We start from the raw sequence: 17019 nt of genomic DNA, 5'->3' as shown, positions 1-17019 counted from the left end.
AGGAGAGTAAGGAGTTTAATCACGCGATTACAAAATTAATTTGTAGTCGTTCAGATACATAGGTCAGACAATTAATTTCCCAACCCTCAAGGCCTCAGGTGATGAGATGTACTTCATGTGTGCAATATGGAGAAAAAGTTAACAACTAGATACATCAAGTGAGAATCCAGCAAACAAGCTGCCAGTTCTCCATATCTGTACATCCATCAAACTCAGAATAGATCTGTCTGGGGTACATTCTGTGCTGGAAAAATGTTTACATATTCAATATATAAAATATGATATCATGTTACAACTGGTGCTGATCTTTCTCGGATTGCTTTACGGGTGACGGTAAAATATGACAAATTATCAAGGTGTACCAATTTCTGTTTTTTTTACAAACCTCCAAAGCCTGTGCCAACATGAGGCAGAACCAGTTTTCTTTAATATTCTATAATATCCATCCCTCTCTCCCTTAAGCACTGACGCACGTAAGCAAGTATCCAGATGGGTCTTTATAGCTGCACGGATCGGTGGTGGTGATTACGTTACTATGCTGTGACAGTGAGTAGACAGGGAACATGATGCAGATGATGGAGTAGGCCGGGCTCCAGAATCTGGACAGAACCGGGACTCATGCAGTAACAATGACAAGGCCCCGTGCAGTGGTAACATTCACACACATACACACACGCACGCCCACACACAGGAACGCAGGCACGCACTCACAAACACAAATGACAGACACAACAGGGAGAGAGCATGCAATGCAGGGAGAACAGAAGGTGGCGATTCTAAGATGGATGGAGAAAAGCCCGGCCGATGGTCATTTTGAGGAGAGAGACAGGGTTAGATCTCTATATCCCCCCGTCTCGGGGAAGATAGGCAGAGAGAGACCAGGGAGTGGCAGAGGTGGGGGTGTTGCTGCTGTGACCCTGTCCTCACTACTCACTCACTGAACCATTTCCTGTTTTTGACCTGAAATCTTTATATAGAGACAGTCACCGGCCGTGCTATGCTAGGCTTCGATCTGCTGCTGCTGTTGCTGTCTACCCTCTGAGAGTGCAGACAGCAACAACAGAGCCCCGGGAATGAGTCAACACCGGTGAGTTCCGGCAGAGCATGGGGAGCCAGCATGGCTCCGAATGGGCAGGGTGTCAGGGAACAAGAAAACACACTTTCTCTCCATCTCTCTCTCCCTCGGCCACGTCCCATGACAACATGTGCTTGGGCTTGACCAAGTATTGCAATTCAGTTCCAATGCAATTTCAATTGAATTGACCTCGTCAACGTGTTGAGGGTCCTCACACACTCACAAGTGCCGTGTTGCAAGACGCCGCAGAACGTCCCCGAAAAAATCAAAACAAAAAATTCTGACGAAAAAATTAAAACTGTTGCCACAGACTAAGACGTAGATACTTCAAACACTGCTCAAAATCTCAAGTGTCCCCGCAACTCCATGCACTTCCTGTCTGCATTAGCCATGCATGACCTCGCCGCTACTTCTCTATTCCGTTTAAATTAATCTTTAAATTCTTGAATCTATGCCCTCCATTGTTGTTGTTTGGGTTTTTCGTTGGGTGACTAAAGGAAATAGTGGTGCATTGCTGGAAGCATCGTGTGCTTCCGATTTCCATAGTTATTGCTTCTGTTTATCACCTTTATAAGGGATGGTTACATGTCACAGATTTACACACACACACACACACACACACACACACACACACACACACACACACACACACACACACTTAGTTACAAGTTAAGTTTTTTCTGGTCTTCTGCTAAATCATTCTCTGATGAGAGGACCATAATGAATTTGGGTATTTAAACATCACTCTGATCCACCTAATTCAGTAGGCTATATTGATTACGACAATTACCTTGTTGGTTTAAGTCCATTCAATGCACCGATACAGAAACTAGATAACAGTTATCAGGACAGCACCATTTCTGGTGATGAGCAGGTTATTACACATTACATTTCAAATGGTTGGTTTAAATTAATGGTAAGTGGCACCATGTGAGATGACTTGCCACCAATTTAATCAAATCAAAAACGTCATATCATTAAAAAATCATAAAATGTCTGATTCTGTTTACCTAAAACTGCTGACTTTTAAACAAGGTAGGTAGGTCTACACAGCACATAGAGCGATAGTTGCAATTATTTTTGGCTATATGTGTTCAAAGCTAAAAAAAAATCAGATGTAGTGCAGGCATTGGCATAGCAACACGCATTCCGTGTGACTCGAACCTTATTTATTTTTTGAGCAACAGGGTTAATCACTCTCTTCATAGTTGGTGTCGCTCAGCAGAGAGCTGTATGAAGACGTGCACCTCCCTACTAGCAATAAGATGTTACCTCCTTGCCTCCGTATGAACGCTTTTTACATACTGGGCCGCGAGCATTGCGCGCCACCGTTTGCCCCGTCCACGTGCAAACGCGACAGTGTGGGGGGTGGGTCCAACACAGCCCTCGCTCTCTTCTCTTCAGCGTCATTCGCCGGGGCGGGGCATTTGTGCGGGGGCCATTGGTAGCTCGGTTTCAGCCTTTTACGTATCACTAGTGGCCCGTACTTCCATCTCCCGTCCGCGCCATTGTGTGACATCGAGACTGTCGAACCGAAGACCGCCGTACGGGTTTCTCCTGGAGAGTACTCGGCTTGTTTTCAACATTATAGACGGGGCTCTTTATGATATCCTGATGTTTCGATTTTCCACTCCGGTGCCTTTTGATGTGGTAAGAAACACTTCATATTTACCTGAGTTAGGAGACGAAAGGAATGCACTGTGAGTAGGCGACATGTATTTAGCCATATCGAAAGCATTCAGTAAGGCTTTATCTCAATTGAACGGCTTGTTGTTTATTTCAGCATTACTTTATCCAATCCGTATGGTCAAAAAGTTTTAATTTCGTACGAGCAGACAACGATCGTAATTGTTCTTCCTCTAGTGACCTCTCTAAACGTTATTACTCATTTCTAACACCGATCGACGGTAACTTATTTCACGGGCTATACCCGTCGCACATAGCACACTACGTCCCACAGAGCACCTCACTGGGGATCTTGTTGTGGAACCTCAACTTTGTTTCCATTGTTTTACCTCTCACAGTGAGTTATGGCTACTTCTTATTCCCCCGTTATGGCGAACGGAGATCTGCCATTTAAACAGCGCTGCTGATGTTTCGTAACGCGTCCTCCCCGCCGCACGCGCAGCTGGTCCAACGGGCGATACCTCCGTACTACGTCTGCGTTAATGTCGGTTAACATACTACGTCTGCGTTCATGTCGGTTAACGTACTACGTCTGCGTTCATGTCGGTTAACGTACAACGTCTGCGTTCATGTCGTTTAACGCAATTCCCGAATGGCGTTCACCGAAAGACAGTACAAGACGTTGCCAAGCCACGACAGTTCGTTTCAATTTCATTTCGACGGTACGGTTACTAGTGTCATACGAGCCATTTCGATCGCTTGTTTCCACATAAAACTAAACCTATTCGTTTACATAGCGAGTAACTTTGAATTAGATTTCCGTTCCTAACGTGCTCGACCTGTTTGGAGGAGACGTGGTTAAAACTCAAGTTACTAAGTTATTACGGAAATATAGTGCTGTAATTACGTGGATATGAGGGTAGGCTATTAGTCACAGATTCCTGTTTTATTGGAATGTCATGAAGGGTTGGTAGATAACAACTGTCCAACTTATGAAACACGACATACTATCTTTATCATTTATTGATTATTAAATTAATTGTTTGGTGAGAAAAGACCACAGACAAACTAATAATTCTGCATTTATTTTATTTTATTACAAATTAAACCAAGTGTCAAGTCTGTGTGAGTAGCACTGGCCCAAGTAAACAAGCTTTTGAGGAAGGAAATGCATCTTCTACTTTATCATACCAGTTTACAAAAAGGCCCCGAGCAGGTAATGGACAAAATTAAATCAAACTTTGACCCTCAACGCCATGTGCAAAGGTGACCACTTTCAAACAAGGGGAGGGGCTTCCACATACATACAAACATGCAACAACTATTTTCTTGGAATGCTCCATTTTTTTCTCCCAGTTTTGTTATGAATGTTAGCCATACAGACACTGATGGCAACATTGCCTTATCTGTGCCTGCTTGTACTCAAGGCCCTCTCAAACAGTGTGGACTTTAACCCCACCCACCATACTAGCAAGACAGCCGCACCACTGTACTCACTGTAAGATTCGGACCGGCTCTTTGAAATTTCCATGGGCTGCGGGTTCTGTCTTGTTTCCTGGCTTCCTAATGAGATTTTTGTTTTTCTTTTGCCCCATGTACGGCAAGTACTCTACATATTGGTAATTTGAAGAACGGCTGGGATAGTCTATGGCAGATACTAGGTCCTCCAACCAGCCATAGCATAGGGCACATACAGGGCTTGCAGGATTGTTCCACTAAAAGGGCTCCCTGATTCAATGTTGCAGCCGACCTGCAGCCAGTTGCACCCCTGGTTGGGGTACCGGAGATGGCGATCCGTAATTGGCACTTGGTGATTGGGCTGTAGTCATTGTTTAAACATAGCTATAAAGGAAGCCGAACAAATACTCCCCCACCAACTGTTGACTGTGTGTCCCCATTTGGCTGTGTGTCCCTATTGCAGCACATTTCTAGGGGGCTAAGTCTGTGTCCTACAGTATACAAACGTACTCCCCCAAACAGAGAGCTGTTTAGGTTACAAGTGCCATTACATTACTCTAAACTAGGGTGAATGACCTTAATACTGTACTGGGGGCTGGGGTGTTGTTTTGAATATACAGGCGTATTGTTATGTAAGGGATTGCATTGCCTCGCTCCTCAGCGTTCTACGTCTGTTGGCCAGCTGAGCTCAACCCTGTCATGTGAGTGCTACGGTTAAGAACCAATGGGCAACTTGAGTAAAACACACAGACTCATAGGGGGAGGTTCACACATGGAGCTTGTTTCCAGTCACATGATTAAGTTGCGTTTTTTTTTTCTCTACTTACTGTCCATTTTATACCAGTGGTTGGCCATCCTGCAGGGGTAGCGGTAATCAACAATACAACTGTCAAGTTGACAAAGACACAGAAAACAGAGCTAAGAGCGTGCAACCACCTGTAGCAAAAACACAACAACAGTAGTCCCTAGGAGACTTAACAGCAAGAAATCTTGCTCTGCTAGTTTCCAGTGCTACAGCGCATTGGGCCTAATAAGACTGCTAACTCAGTAAGCACATTGATTAAGCATATTGATATACACATTACAACTTTGTTGCAGACATAATGACAATATACTAATTGCAAAATATATTTTTCATGAATGGAGTAATATTGAGGAAATGTGGGAGTCCCTAGTTCATCTGACACACCGTTGTGCAGCTATTCCCCCTGTACTTCCTGGTTTTCAGTCTCAGTGTGAAGTGCGGTTGAGCTAGCACGGAGCCAACATGGCCGTGATCTTATGGGGAACCACTGTTTGAACGACACATGATTTGCCTATTGGATGCCTCTGCCTTTTTTATTGTGGCCATGATGCAAAAATGGCTGCAGATACATTTAAATGATACAGTTACTGTGGCAGTGCTACACTTAAGGGCAATATGCAGACACATTTGTGTAGATGTAGATTTTGTCATGACAATAACGATAATGATAAATGGTGCGGTTTGGATGCAGTTATTTTCTGTGGCTTTGGTGTGAATGTGATTTCATTGCATTTATTCTATCTGTTTTACTCAATCTTATTCGGTTAATGCAGACTAGATAATCAATTTTATCTCATTGTCAATAGTTGTGGCAGTAATAGCACTGCAGTAGTAGTAGTAATATAAGTGGTGGCTGTGTGTTTACGTCTGGCTTACTGTGTGTTGTGCAACCGCTTTGGCCACATCGTCACTACCTTGCAATTGAACGCAATGAGACAAATTATAGAAATTAAATGAAAACCACAAGTCCATCTAACTGCCAACCCTCACTATGTCTCTCTCTCTCTCTCTCTCTCTCTCTCTCTCTCTCTCTCTCTCTCTCGCTCTCTCTCTCTCTCTCTCTCTCTCTCGCTCTCTCTCTCTCTCTCTCTCTCTCTCTCTCTCTCTCTCTCTCTCTCTCTCTCTCTCTCTCTCTCTCTCTCTCTCTCTCTCTCTCTCTCTCTCTCTCTCTCTCTCTCTCTCTCTCTCTCTCTCTCTCTCTCTCTCTCTCTCTCTCTCTCTCTCTCTCTCTCTCTTTCTGTTCCTGCATCCGAAACATCTGACTTGTTCCTGTAATTTAGGCTTTAAAATATTGTCTTGTCTTCACTGCTATCATGGCTTGCGGTGTTGTAATGTACTGAAGTCCTTTTGTCAGAACAAGCAGAATTAGCAGGAATGTGTGTTCTTGCTCCTCTAGTGTATGTGTGTATGGGGTACGTATGCATGTGTGCAAAGTAAGAACTCGAAAGGTGCACAGGGCTGTCTTTGTTTGCACGGCTGGGGAAGGAAGGCTGGGAGCATGTTCTCACGTGTGTGTGTGTGTGTGTGTGTGTGTGTGTGGTGGTGTGTGTGTGTGTGTGTGTGTGTGCGTGCGTGCGTGGTGTGCGTGCGTGCGTGCGTGCGTGCGTGCGTGTGTGTGTGTGTGTGTGTGTGTGTGCGTGCGTGCGTGTACATCTCATTAGGTAGATGCCTCTGTGCACAAGAACCTATCATGAGGAGCTCTACATATGCGTCAGTCATGCATATGCACCCGTGGTTCTGCCTACCTGCTGCAATACTGTACTTCTGTGTGGGTGTGGGTTTGGCTGCATAAAAGTGTGTGCGTCTGTCTGTCTGTCTGTCTGTTTGCCTGTGTGTGTGTGTGTGTGTGTGTGTGTGTGTGTGTGTGTGTGAGCATGCTAGCTGAGCGCCAGTAGCAGAGGCTGTTTGAGTGTGCTCATACTCTGTGTACCCTGAGGACCTGAAATAGCCCATTGCGGAATCGAGGGGGAGGGGTGAATGTGCAGCTAAGACATGGAAAGCAGCATATCTGGTTACAGGATCAGAATTTCCCTGCAGAATCCGACCAATAGCTGGTTGTCTAATCTCACACCGAACTACTGCTTACTGCAATGGAGCGAAATACAATGGACCCAAAAAGAATTACAACTGGACCGACCCTGTTGGCAAACCTCTGCACAGTCCAATGCACTGAAGCCGTGTGGAGTATGGAATGGGTCATCAAGGCAGACGCCTCTCACTGACGTCATGGTGAACTGTCGATCCAAAAACGATCTGTGATAACTGTATCCCATGCTCAAGACCAACACAGTGGTCTCAAGTTTAAGCCTGTTTGTTTGCTCTGGTATTAAGACTTAGTGGCAGCTAGAACTTGAACGCTGATCTGCTAATGGCTTCTAGCAATGCTATATGTAGTACTTTTTAGTCAAGTCAATATGTATATTCAAGTCATTAAATGAAAAGCCCAACTTGAAGAATAGACTAAAGAATTGTCCACAGCCCAGAGGTTTGCTGTTCAACCATCTCCTGTTGTATATATACAGTATATATACCTCAGGACTGCCTGCAGTGTATGGAAAAACTATGGCTGTTCAATATGACGATTATATCGGGGGAAGAGGAAACAATTATATCATTCCCTCTATCGTTCCATTCGCTTTACGGCAGTATTTTCTGTCATTCTGACCCTGATTTAACTTAAGTACACGGGTGCTCGTCTAATAAAAAAACAAACGTGGAGGAGCATGGAACAGAAGGAACGTCCCTCAACCGTCCAAGACAGAATGAAAAAAGAGTCCAAAGATGCGATATGTTGATTGCTGAAAGAGAAGCTAATTTCAAACGAGTTTGAAAGAGTCTTCAGTGTGTAGATATTTGAAGCTCACGCTGGACAGCCGTTGATTTTGATGACCGCGTCCGATAAAGGGATGGGCTTCTCAACTTAATGTGTGGGGTTCTGTCTTACCAGCGGTTTATACTAATGTCTGTGTCCGTGTGAGGGTTATGTACAGTATAACGAGTCCGACACAGGGTGTGGCACATTTCATATACAGCTTCGCTAATTATAACGCTCATACACAACGACGGTACCAAAAAAGTAACGCAAAGTTTCCGTGGGTCTTCCTTCCTAGAACTCCCAGCCCAATACCTTTTTATTTTTTTTATCTCAATTTCTTTTAGAAACTACCACTGAAATAGTGGGTTCATTTACACTGTATCAACCAACCTGTGAATAAGCTATTGGAGATTTATGCAACTTGAAACATGGTGTCTTTACATTTGTATTTGTATTCTTTATTTTGATTAATGTCTGCGGTGCGGAGATTCCTGAAACGGGGCGATGTCCACATTTTTTTATTAATATATTTATGTTTATTGGCTCCACTATTTGATATTGGGACTTGAAACAGGGTTTTTTACTTAAATATTCATTGAGATTTTTTTATATGTTCAATTTTGCTTCTATTTTCTTCATCAAATTAGAAAAAAAGCTTCAAGTGTATTTAAAGAGGATACCTCCCACAGATAATTCCTTATGGGGTCTTCCCTGACAGCCTTGCCTTCTGAAAGTGGGCTGCAGCTGGCTCAATGTGAGGAGCGTGGAGCATGGATGTCCCGGCCATGGATGAAGTAGCTCCAAACCTGTTGGCCTCTATGGCCGGGGCAGAGCTGCGTCTGGCGCATCACCTGTTGTTAACCAGCATGGATTTACTACCGGTGTCCTCTGCTTGCACACTCTTTCTCGCGTTGAGTGCTCCATGGCCTGATAAGGTTCCTAATATCGAGTTCTGGCTGTTGATGGGCCCAGTGAGAGAGACTTTCTTCGGCACACATTGCAAAAGTAGTTTATTGGACAACGCTACAAGTTTTCCAGTTGATTTCGTTGTACAGTAAAAGTCTCTGTTCAAGTTGTCGCACTATCCCAGGTTTGTCCTTCTGTCAAACGTTTCAAGATTCAAATCCATTCTAGGGTATACATATCCATTTCACTTGATTTAGACTAAAAATCACCTTAAGCACACAGAAACCCTTGCACACAGCTTGTTCCGTCTTTCTGCAAATAATAGATGTATCTCTTCATTATCTCTGAATGCAGATGATAAGGAGCTACAGCCCTAACAGTTCCCATCAGATAAAACATCCCTGCGCTCTATATTCTTCTGACATTTTAGGACATTTCATGTACTCTGCATTAGCGAGCATTTCCCCCCGGGTCCTTCCGGTCATTAATAATAGAAAGGGGGTACATCCAGGCTGCAAAGCCTAGTTCCACAGACAAAGTAAAGGAAAGGTGTTCAGCAGGTGTTATATAGGGACCAAACATGGTGATAATCCAATGCTATTGACATAATTGATAATGTGATGAATGAAATGGACACACTCAGTTATGCAGATGCATTGCTAGAGGAATGCGTGGTTATACCTGCTTAGAGCCGGTGAGCAGCTGAGAAAGTCATTGGTCCTTCAGCTACAATTGACTGTGTTGTAGGGCTGTCAATCCTCCCCTCAAATCATATTCGAATTTCTAATGCTTCTTATGTTGAATATTCAAATAATATTCGAATATTTTAATTTTAATTTTTTATTTTTTTTATTATATCATTATATACACCGATACCATCTTATTATTAGGCCTACGTCCCGCGTCCACTAGAGGGCGCGTCAACCAAATCTGTTATGTAACATTTGCAACAAGTTTTACCAAATCAATACAAAACTCTTATGTAAATTAGGTAAATAATCAGGCCAGAAATCTTCAAGCAATGATGTTAATGAAGAAGCTGATGTTGCAAAATCATTCAAATACCCACACTGCATTTTACGGATGTTAGTCTTGGCTGTTTTGACCGTGGCTCTTCCTCCTCAGGCCGCGACTGTTCTGCGTACTCCGAGTAATGCACGAAGGGAGGTGGTGTGCTAATGTTGCTCGTGTCGAGTGGTAACGTTAAACGACTTACAGCATAATTGGGCAAATGACGGTTTCTTCTCCTGGATTTAATCTTTCTCCTTCCCGTTTCTCGATGGAAATCCAACAATTTTCCACACGGTGCTTTTTAGTTTTTAGAAGTATGCTTTCCATCGCTGTGTCTGCTCGCGCGCTGCTTCCCACCCTTGTAACATACAATGCCGAACGAACGTCAAGACGCACGACGTTGACCTTTGATTTGCGTCGTTGCTAGGCAAAATAAAATGTAATTCTTGACTTTGTCCAAGAAATTTGCTAAAAAAAAAAAAAAAAAAGTTTGAACGTTAGTTGCCGCACTCGAATGTTCTCCTTTTTTAAAGATTTGAATTATATTCGAATAGCGAAGTTCGTTTTGACAGCCCTACTGTGTTGTAGAGCTGTACCAAACCATTCATAGACAGAATGTGAGCTCATTCACACTCATGTTATCATTGTACACTGCCTTATATTGCTAGTATTCATTGTATTGTTAGACTCTAACGGAGGAGGTTCACAGCTCTGTTTGTTGGCATTGCCTCGGTTCCGGAAGAAAGGTCCAGCTTGTGACTGTGAAGTCACCTGCTAGTTTCAACTGGTATTGAAACAGAGGGGTTTAAAGAAAACTTTGATCAGTACACTCCTTCTCCCCCTCTCTATCACACACACACACACACACACACCACACACAACACACACACCACACACACACACACACCACACACACACACACACACACACACACACACACACACACACACACACAACACACACACACACACACACACACACACACACTAACACACAGACACACACACACACTCGCGCTGTCTGCCCTGTCAGAATGACCTTGAGCTGTAGGCTAGAGCTCCATCTCTTGATTTGCGAGAAAGCTTCCTAGGTTAATCTAAACCGTAATACAACATATTATTCCATCCTTCGTTCTGCCTCCATTTAAACCGTTTTTTAGGGCGGTTTAGTTTCATGACGCCTTTGGGCGTCTTCAACTTGGGTGGCATTGGAGGTCGCTTACAGTATGCATTCTCCCCCGCCTATATTCCCCTGCATAGGTTGAGGAATCGGGGAGATCGGATACAAGGAAAAAGCAATCAAAGGGCATTCATTGTTGGTATTAGGAGTAGTAGGTTATAGAAATTGTAATAATGAATTGGAATGTTGGGTGGGGTACTCTCTGGTATGTCAATCCTGCGTACTGTTTGTGTGTGTGTGTGTGTGGGTGTGTGTGTCTGCCTGTGAGTTTGTGTGTCTGTGTGTGTGTGTGTGTGTGTGTGTGTGTGTGTGTGTGTGTGTGTGTGTGTGTGTGTGTGTGTGTGTGTGTGTGTGTGTGTAAATGTCCCACAATGAGTCAGTGACTCAGCGATGCCCAGCTGCTCCGACCCTCAATCAAACACCCACAAACGTGTTTGAATCTCTCTCTCTCTCTCTCTCTCTCTCTCTCTCTCTCTCTCTCTCTCTCTCTTCTCTTCTCTCTCTCCTCTCTCTTTCTCTCTCCTCTCCTCTCTCTCTCTCTCTCTCTCTCTCTCTCCTCTCTCTCTCTCTCTCTCTCTCTCTCTCTCTCTCTCTTCTCTCTCTCTCTCTCTCTTTCTCTGTTTCGTTCTGTCTTAACAGCCCGCTCTCTTTCTCTCTCTCTTTTTCTGTATCTGTAGAGGGTTTTCCCTTTTTTGCTCCCATCCTATCATTAGATGTGTTGGTTGTGATCTTTGCTATTTTTACACATTCATCTTTGACAACTCTTAAGAAAGCACATGCACTGGTTAAGAAACCGAAAACATTCAAAATGCACTGACTGCGTCTTACCCTATAGAATCAAAACTCTGAACCGCCCCTTAATTCTGCTAACTATTCTTTGCTAACCTCCCTTGCGCCCTCAGAGGGTGCAGGGCACTACATTACCGCAGCTTATCTAGTCACTAGCCAACTACAAGTCAGCTCAGTAGCAGGGAAGCAACTACTTCTTCGTCTTCTTCTTCTTCTTCCTCCTCTTCACGCACTTCTTAAACTTCAGCTCTCGTCCGCTTGTCCACCCACCAACCCGGCCTTCCATCTTTTGTCATCGCTTTGGGGTGATTTCCCAGCTGACTCTGTTTGTCATGGCAACCAGCGTCGTGGCGACTGGCCCTGCCTGCAGCTCCTACTTCCTGTGTGTGTGTGTGTGTGTGTGTGCTTGTGCCTGCCTTCTCAAGTGAGACTGCGTGGGTTTGTGTGTGTGTGTGTGTGTGTGCATGTTGGGCGCATGCGCTGTGTGCTTGCAGACAGGGGGACTCTGTGTGTGAGCCTGTCAGCCTGGATTAGACTCAAACCACAATGCAGCGATGCACTTCAACCCCCCCCCCCCCTTTCCCCCCCCCGCCACACGCACACACACACGTACACACACGTACATGCTTCAGCTCTGCCTCTCCTTTACTCTTAGTTTCACTCTGGTTCTCACTGCCTCACTTGGTCTCTCTCTCTTTCCCTCTCTCGCTTTCTCCCTTGCTCTGTAGCTCACTATGTCTCCCATCCTTGCTCTCACGTTCTCTACCCGTCTTTCTGCGGGTGAGGTTGAGAATGATAAAGCACAGGAGGTAGATGGAGGGCTGACGGACAGAGGACAAACAGATCCACGGGGCAGAGCTCCATGTAGTTGCGGTATATCTGTGAGAGGCGTGTTCCTGTTCATACCCAAGCCTCCAGATACAAGCAACTTAGCCGTAGCGATCCAACATGGCGGAGCAACTCGTTGGGAGAAGAGTGCAGCGTGCGCCCGAGTGGGGGAGGGCTGGGCTATAAATCTGGCCTATGATCCCCTGAACACTGCTATTACATAACTCAGTGTGTGTGTGTGTGTGTGTGTGTGTGTGTGTGTGTGTGTGTGTGTGTGTGTGTGTGTGTGTGTGTGTGTGTGTGTGTGCCGTTAATCCACAGATGCTCATCATTTCTAATATATTTCGTTTTCAAAAAGAAAATTGCTCATGGCGATCTGAAGCGACATTTTCTCAGCGGACAATGAACAATTGTGTTTTTGTACGTTTATGTGTGTTCTGAATTGTGATGCTTGTGCAAGGTTATCTGAGTTTTAAATTATGTTGCCCTCCTTTACTTTCATAATGTTTTATATGTATATATATATATATTTATTCTGTTGGGGTTTCTTCTCTGCCCTGCGCTCAGTGCGTGACAGTCCGAGGGTCTGGGTGCGGAACGTGTTTGTGACCCTGGGCTCTCCCTCTCCCTCCAGATATATGTTCGGTAAAGGCGCAAAGCGGAAGCTGGACGAGGAGGATGACGAGGGGCTGGAAGGCCAAGCGCTGGCGTCGCCTGTGGCCCCTGGAGCGGCGGGGGGGCCCGGGCCCCGGTGGCCCGAGGGCCCCTCCAAGGTGTCGTACACGCTGCAGCGGCAGACCATCTTCAACATCTCTCTGATGAAGCTGATGTACAGCCACCGCTCGCCGCCGGCCGAGCCGCGGCTGGAGCGCCGCGTGCTCATCAACAACATGCTGCGACGCATCCAGGAGGAGCTCAAGCAGGAGGGGGCGCTGCGGCCGCCGCTGCTGCTGCTGCCCCCCTCGCCGCCGCCCGACGACCCCATGGACGAGACCTTCCGCGAGGCCCCGCCCGCCGCCGGCAGCGGGCCGGGCCGGCCACGCCCGGGCCCCCGCCGGCGATGCCCGCCTCCCCCGTGACGCCGGCGTCGGCCGCCCAGCTGCCCCAGCAGCTGCTGGCCCTGCCGCCGTCGCCGGCCCCTCCGCCGCCTCCTCCGCCTCCTCCTCACACGGCCACGCCCACCTGCCCGCCTGCCACGCCCACCGGCCCCGCCCCCATGGAGGCCTGCCTCACGCCCGCCTCCCTGCTGGAGGACAACGACACGGCTTTTTGCACTTTGGCCCCGCCCCCCCTGCCGCTCTCCCTCCCCCCACCCCCCCAAACTGTCAGCCTGCCAGCCCCCTTCCCCTCCCCCCCAGGGGCCCCTCCCCCACGGTGCCGGCTTCTTCCCCCCGGCCCCGGCTAGCCTGGCGCCGGGCCCCCCCGCAGCCATAGCAAAGACAGCAGCAGCAGCTAACACCACAACTACCTCCCCCACGGCCCCCGCCCTCCCCCTGCCCTCCCCCCCGCTCCCCCTCAGGGACAGCAGGACCACGGCCCCCCGGGCCGAGGTGGCGGTCGTCTCGCCCTCCTTGGTCGGCGTGGCGGCGGACGCGGCCCCCGCCTCCCACCCCTACCCGCCTGCGCCCCCCTCCCCCTCGGGGTTCCTCTCCGACCTGGCGCTGGACGACATCCTGTTCGCCGACATCGACACGTCCATGTACGACTTTGACGCGTGCACCACGGCGGGCGCCGTCACCGCCAAGCTGTCGCCGGCGGTAACGGCCGACGACCTCCTCAAGTCACTGACGTCGCCGTACGCCGTAGCGCCCGCTCCCCAGGTTTCAGCCAATCAGCCGTTCAAGATCGACCTGACGGAACTGGACCACATCATGGAGGTGCTGGTTGGCTCGTGAGTAAAGACAATGTAGACCTTTAGCACCGCAGCAGAATGGACTGGAATCAAAGCTGTGGGCCCTTTTTACCTTTCTCCTGATTGTCCTTTTATTTTGTATTTCTGTTCTTTCTTTAATACAGTTTTCAAGAATCGGTAATTGTAAGCATCAATGTGATGTAATTTACTACTTCTATTACTACTACTATTACTACTACACCTACCACTACTACTACATAACATTGTGCATGCACTGTGCTTGCCTTTTCCAAAAGAGAAAGGACATAAAGTGACCAGGAAACATGGATTATCATGCACACACACACACACACACACACACACACTAACACAACACACACACTAACACATCACACACACACTAACACATCACACACACACACACGCACGCACGCGCGCGCGCACACACACACACACACACACACACACACACACCACACACACACACACACACACACACACACACACACACACACACACACACACACACACACACACACACACACACACGCACACACATCAGAGGCACAAAAGCACACACTCGACTCAATTCATGGCTTTCAGCAAATGAGTGCCTTTCAAAAATAACCACTTACTCAACCGTGTAATGGTATCCTCATGTTTTATGTAGTTTTTTCTTATGGTTTCAACAGTTTGAGGAGTCACCCGTTAGATGATATTTTTCCTTTTTATTTTGTATTTATTGTATCAAAACTATTATTATTGTAATTAATAAGTAAGATCACTTCTTAAGATCAAAATTACAATAATGGATTATTTAATACTAATTATATTTACAGAGGTAATATTTTATTTGTAAAGCAAGCCTAGAGAAACCTTTTCTTTTTTTACCCCTTTCATTTCTTCCTGTCTTTTGTCCTATCAGAGGTCTCAATGTTGTACCGTGGCGCTACATATCAGCTCGGCTGCACTTCAGGAACGGGCACGCGGTCGCCCTGTTGTTTCGGTGGCCATTGTCACAAAAACCCAGTGTTTTCGGTCGTAAGAAACGTCCGATAAGCATATCAATTCACTTTAAAAGCCGGATTTCCGCACATTACCCTTCCCCAACGGCCCTCATCCAATCATTAATAGCAGGCACATAACTGTACTTTAAACGGTCTATGTTTTTTTACTCTCGGTTTGCACAGGAGCAATCGCAAAGACTTGTGGCCACGCCTCCCCCCGACACCCCATAACTCAACAGAAACCCTTGGCTCCTCCCACAACCAAAGCGTGGCATGTTTACAACGAACGCTGCACTGACGACAGTTAGACTAGAGAGGCCAAATGGCGCTGGGGAGAGTGGTTTCAGCTGTACACAGGTGACCCCAACCGACAGCCTCAGTCTGTTTACGTGGGTTCGCTAAGGATTACTTCTTGTTTTGTAGGTTTTTTTCAGCATAACATGCAGGGGGAATCCAAACCCCCCCTCGCGGCGTCTCGAGTCCTCTTGGGATTTAATAATAAAAAAGGAGACTTGTGGGAGTGCTCGTTTAAACATGGCCAAGCAACGTTCAAAACCTCCGAACTGTAGAGCTGGGAGATTCCATTGATGAATTACACGGATGGATCCGGTGTGTGTGTACTTGTGTGTGCGTGTGTGTGTATGTTGGGGGGGGTCTGTGTGTGTGTGTGTGTGTGTGTGTGTGTAAGGGGTGTCTGAGTGTATGTGTGTATGTTTGATTGTGTGTGTGTGTTGCTGAATCCATCACAGTGTTGTGAGCCAGGTGGACAAGAGCTGACGGCAACCATATAATGTTCACAGAGGATTACTTATTATTATTATCATTATTATTATTTATTATTAATATTGTTTCCTTTTGATATTTTCACCCTTCTTGGAGTGAACCTTTGGAGTGATTTGCTTTTTGTTTTGTTAATGAAGTTATTTATTCTGTGCTCCTTTTTTTGTTATTTTGTTTCCCTTCCTGTGTAAGATATTTATTTTCTGGTGTGAAGTGAACCATTTGAATTGTAATCGTGTGTACAGAATGTGTGGCGAGAATGTACTCTGCCCCAGATAGGATTGTTAATCACTTATGGATTTTATCGGTGGAAGCCATTATATACGAAATATATCTGTCTGTTTTTTTTTCACACTTCCTTCCCTGTTTTATTTGTCATGTGGGGTTGGGCGCTGCACAAGCGATGAAGGTCTGCCTCTTAATTCCTTTCATTTCCTTTTTCTTTTGTTTTTTAAAGAATAATTGTAACAGTTTGTGGGTCCGGGGAACAGTCGATGCAGCTCAATTACTCCCAAACTGTCCTCTGCATTCAGATGTCAACACTCCAAAGCCTGTCACAGACTCATGCCAAAAGTAATGTACATAGTCTACGCCTAGCGGGGAGCTCCCGGTAATGTATATAGCACGCCTGGAGAGCCCCCCTCATTTCATCAGTGTTCCTTCTACATGTCCTTTCTTTGTTGTCTGTTAGTTTTTGTCACCCAAATCTATTTTTACCGCTGTCTTGTACACTCTGAAGTGAACCTACAAGACCCTTTTAGGGTCAGATGTGTTGGGGCTGGTGAGTGGGTGGGTGGGGTTGGGTGGGGTGGGGTGGGGGGGTGGGGGGGGGGGGGGGGGGGGGGGGGGGGGGGGGGACCGCTAGGAACATTGTGACTGGCTGTGCAG

The 17019-nt window shown here is 46.4% G+C and overlaps 1 protein-coding gene across 1 annotated transcript; it reads left to right on the top strand.

Moving 5' to 3' along the window:
• Positions 1–1726: 1726 nt before the first annotated feature.
• On the top strand, positions 1727–14812 carry sertad2b (SERTA domain containing 2b). Its single transcript, XM_056609991.1, is given in 4 exon segments — positions 1727–2725; positions 13127–13515; positions 13566–13803; positions 13805–14812. Coding segments are annotated over 3 exon segments (1206 nt in total). The 5' UTR covers positions 1727–2725; positions 13127–13130; the 3' UTR covers positions 14388–14812.
• Positions 14813–17019: the final 2207 nt, after the last annotated feature.

The sequence above is a fragment of the Gadus chalcogrammus genome, chromosome 15 (assembly GCF_026213295.1).
Source record: "Gadus chalcogrammus isolate NIFS_2021 chromosome 15, NIFS_Gcha_1.0, whole genome shotgun sequence".
Classification (NCBI taxonomy): domain Eukaryota; kingdom Metazoa; phylum Chordata; class Actinopteri; order Gadiformes; family Gadidae; genus Gadus; species Gadus chalcogrammus.
This window is presented reverse-complemented; position numbering and strand designations above follow the sequence as displayed.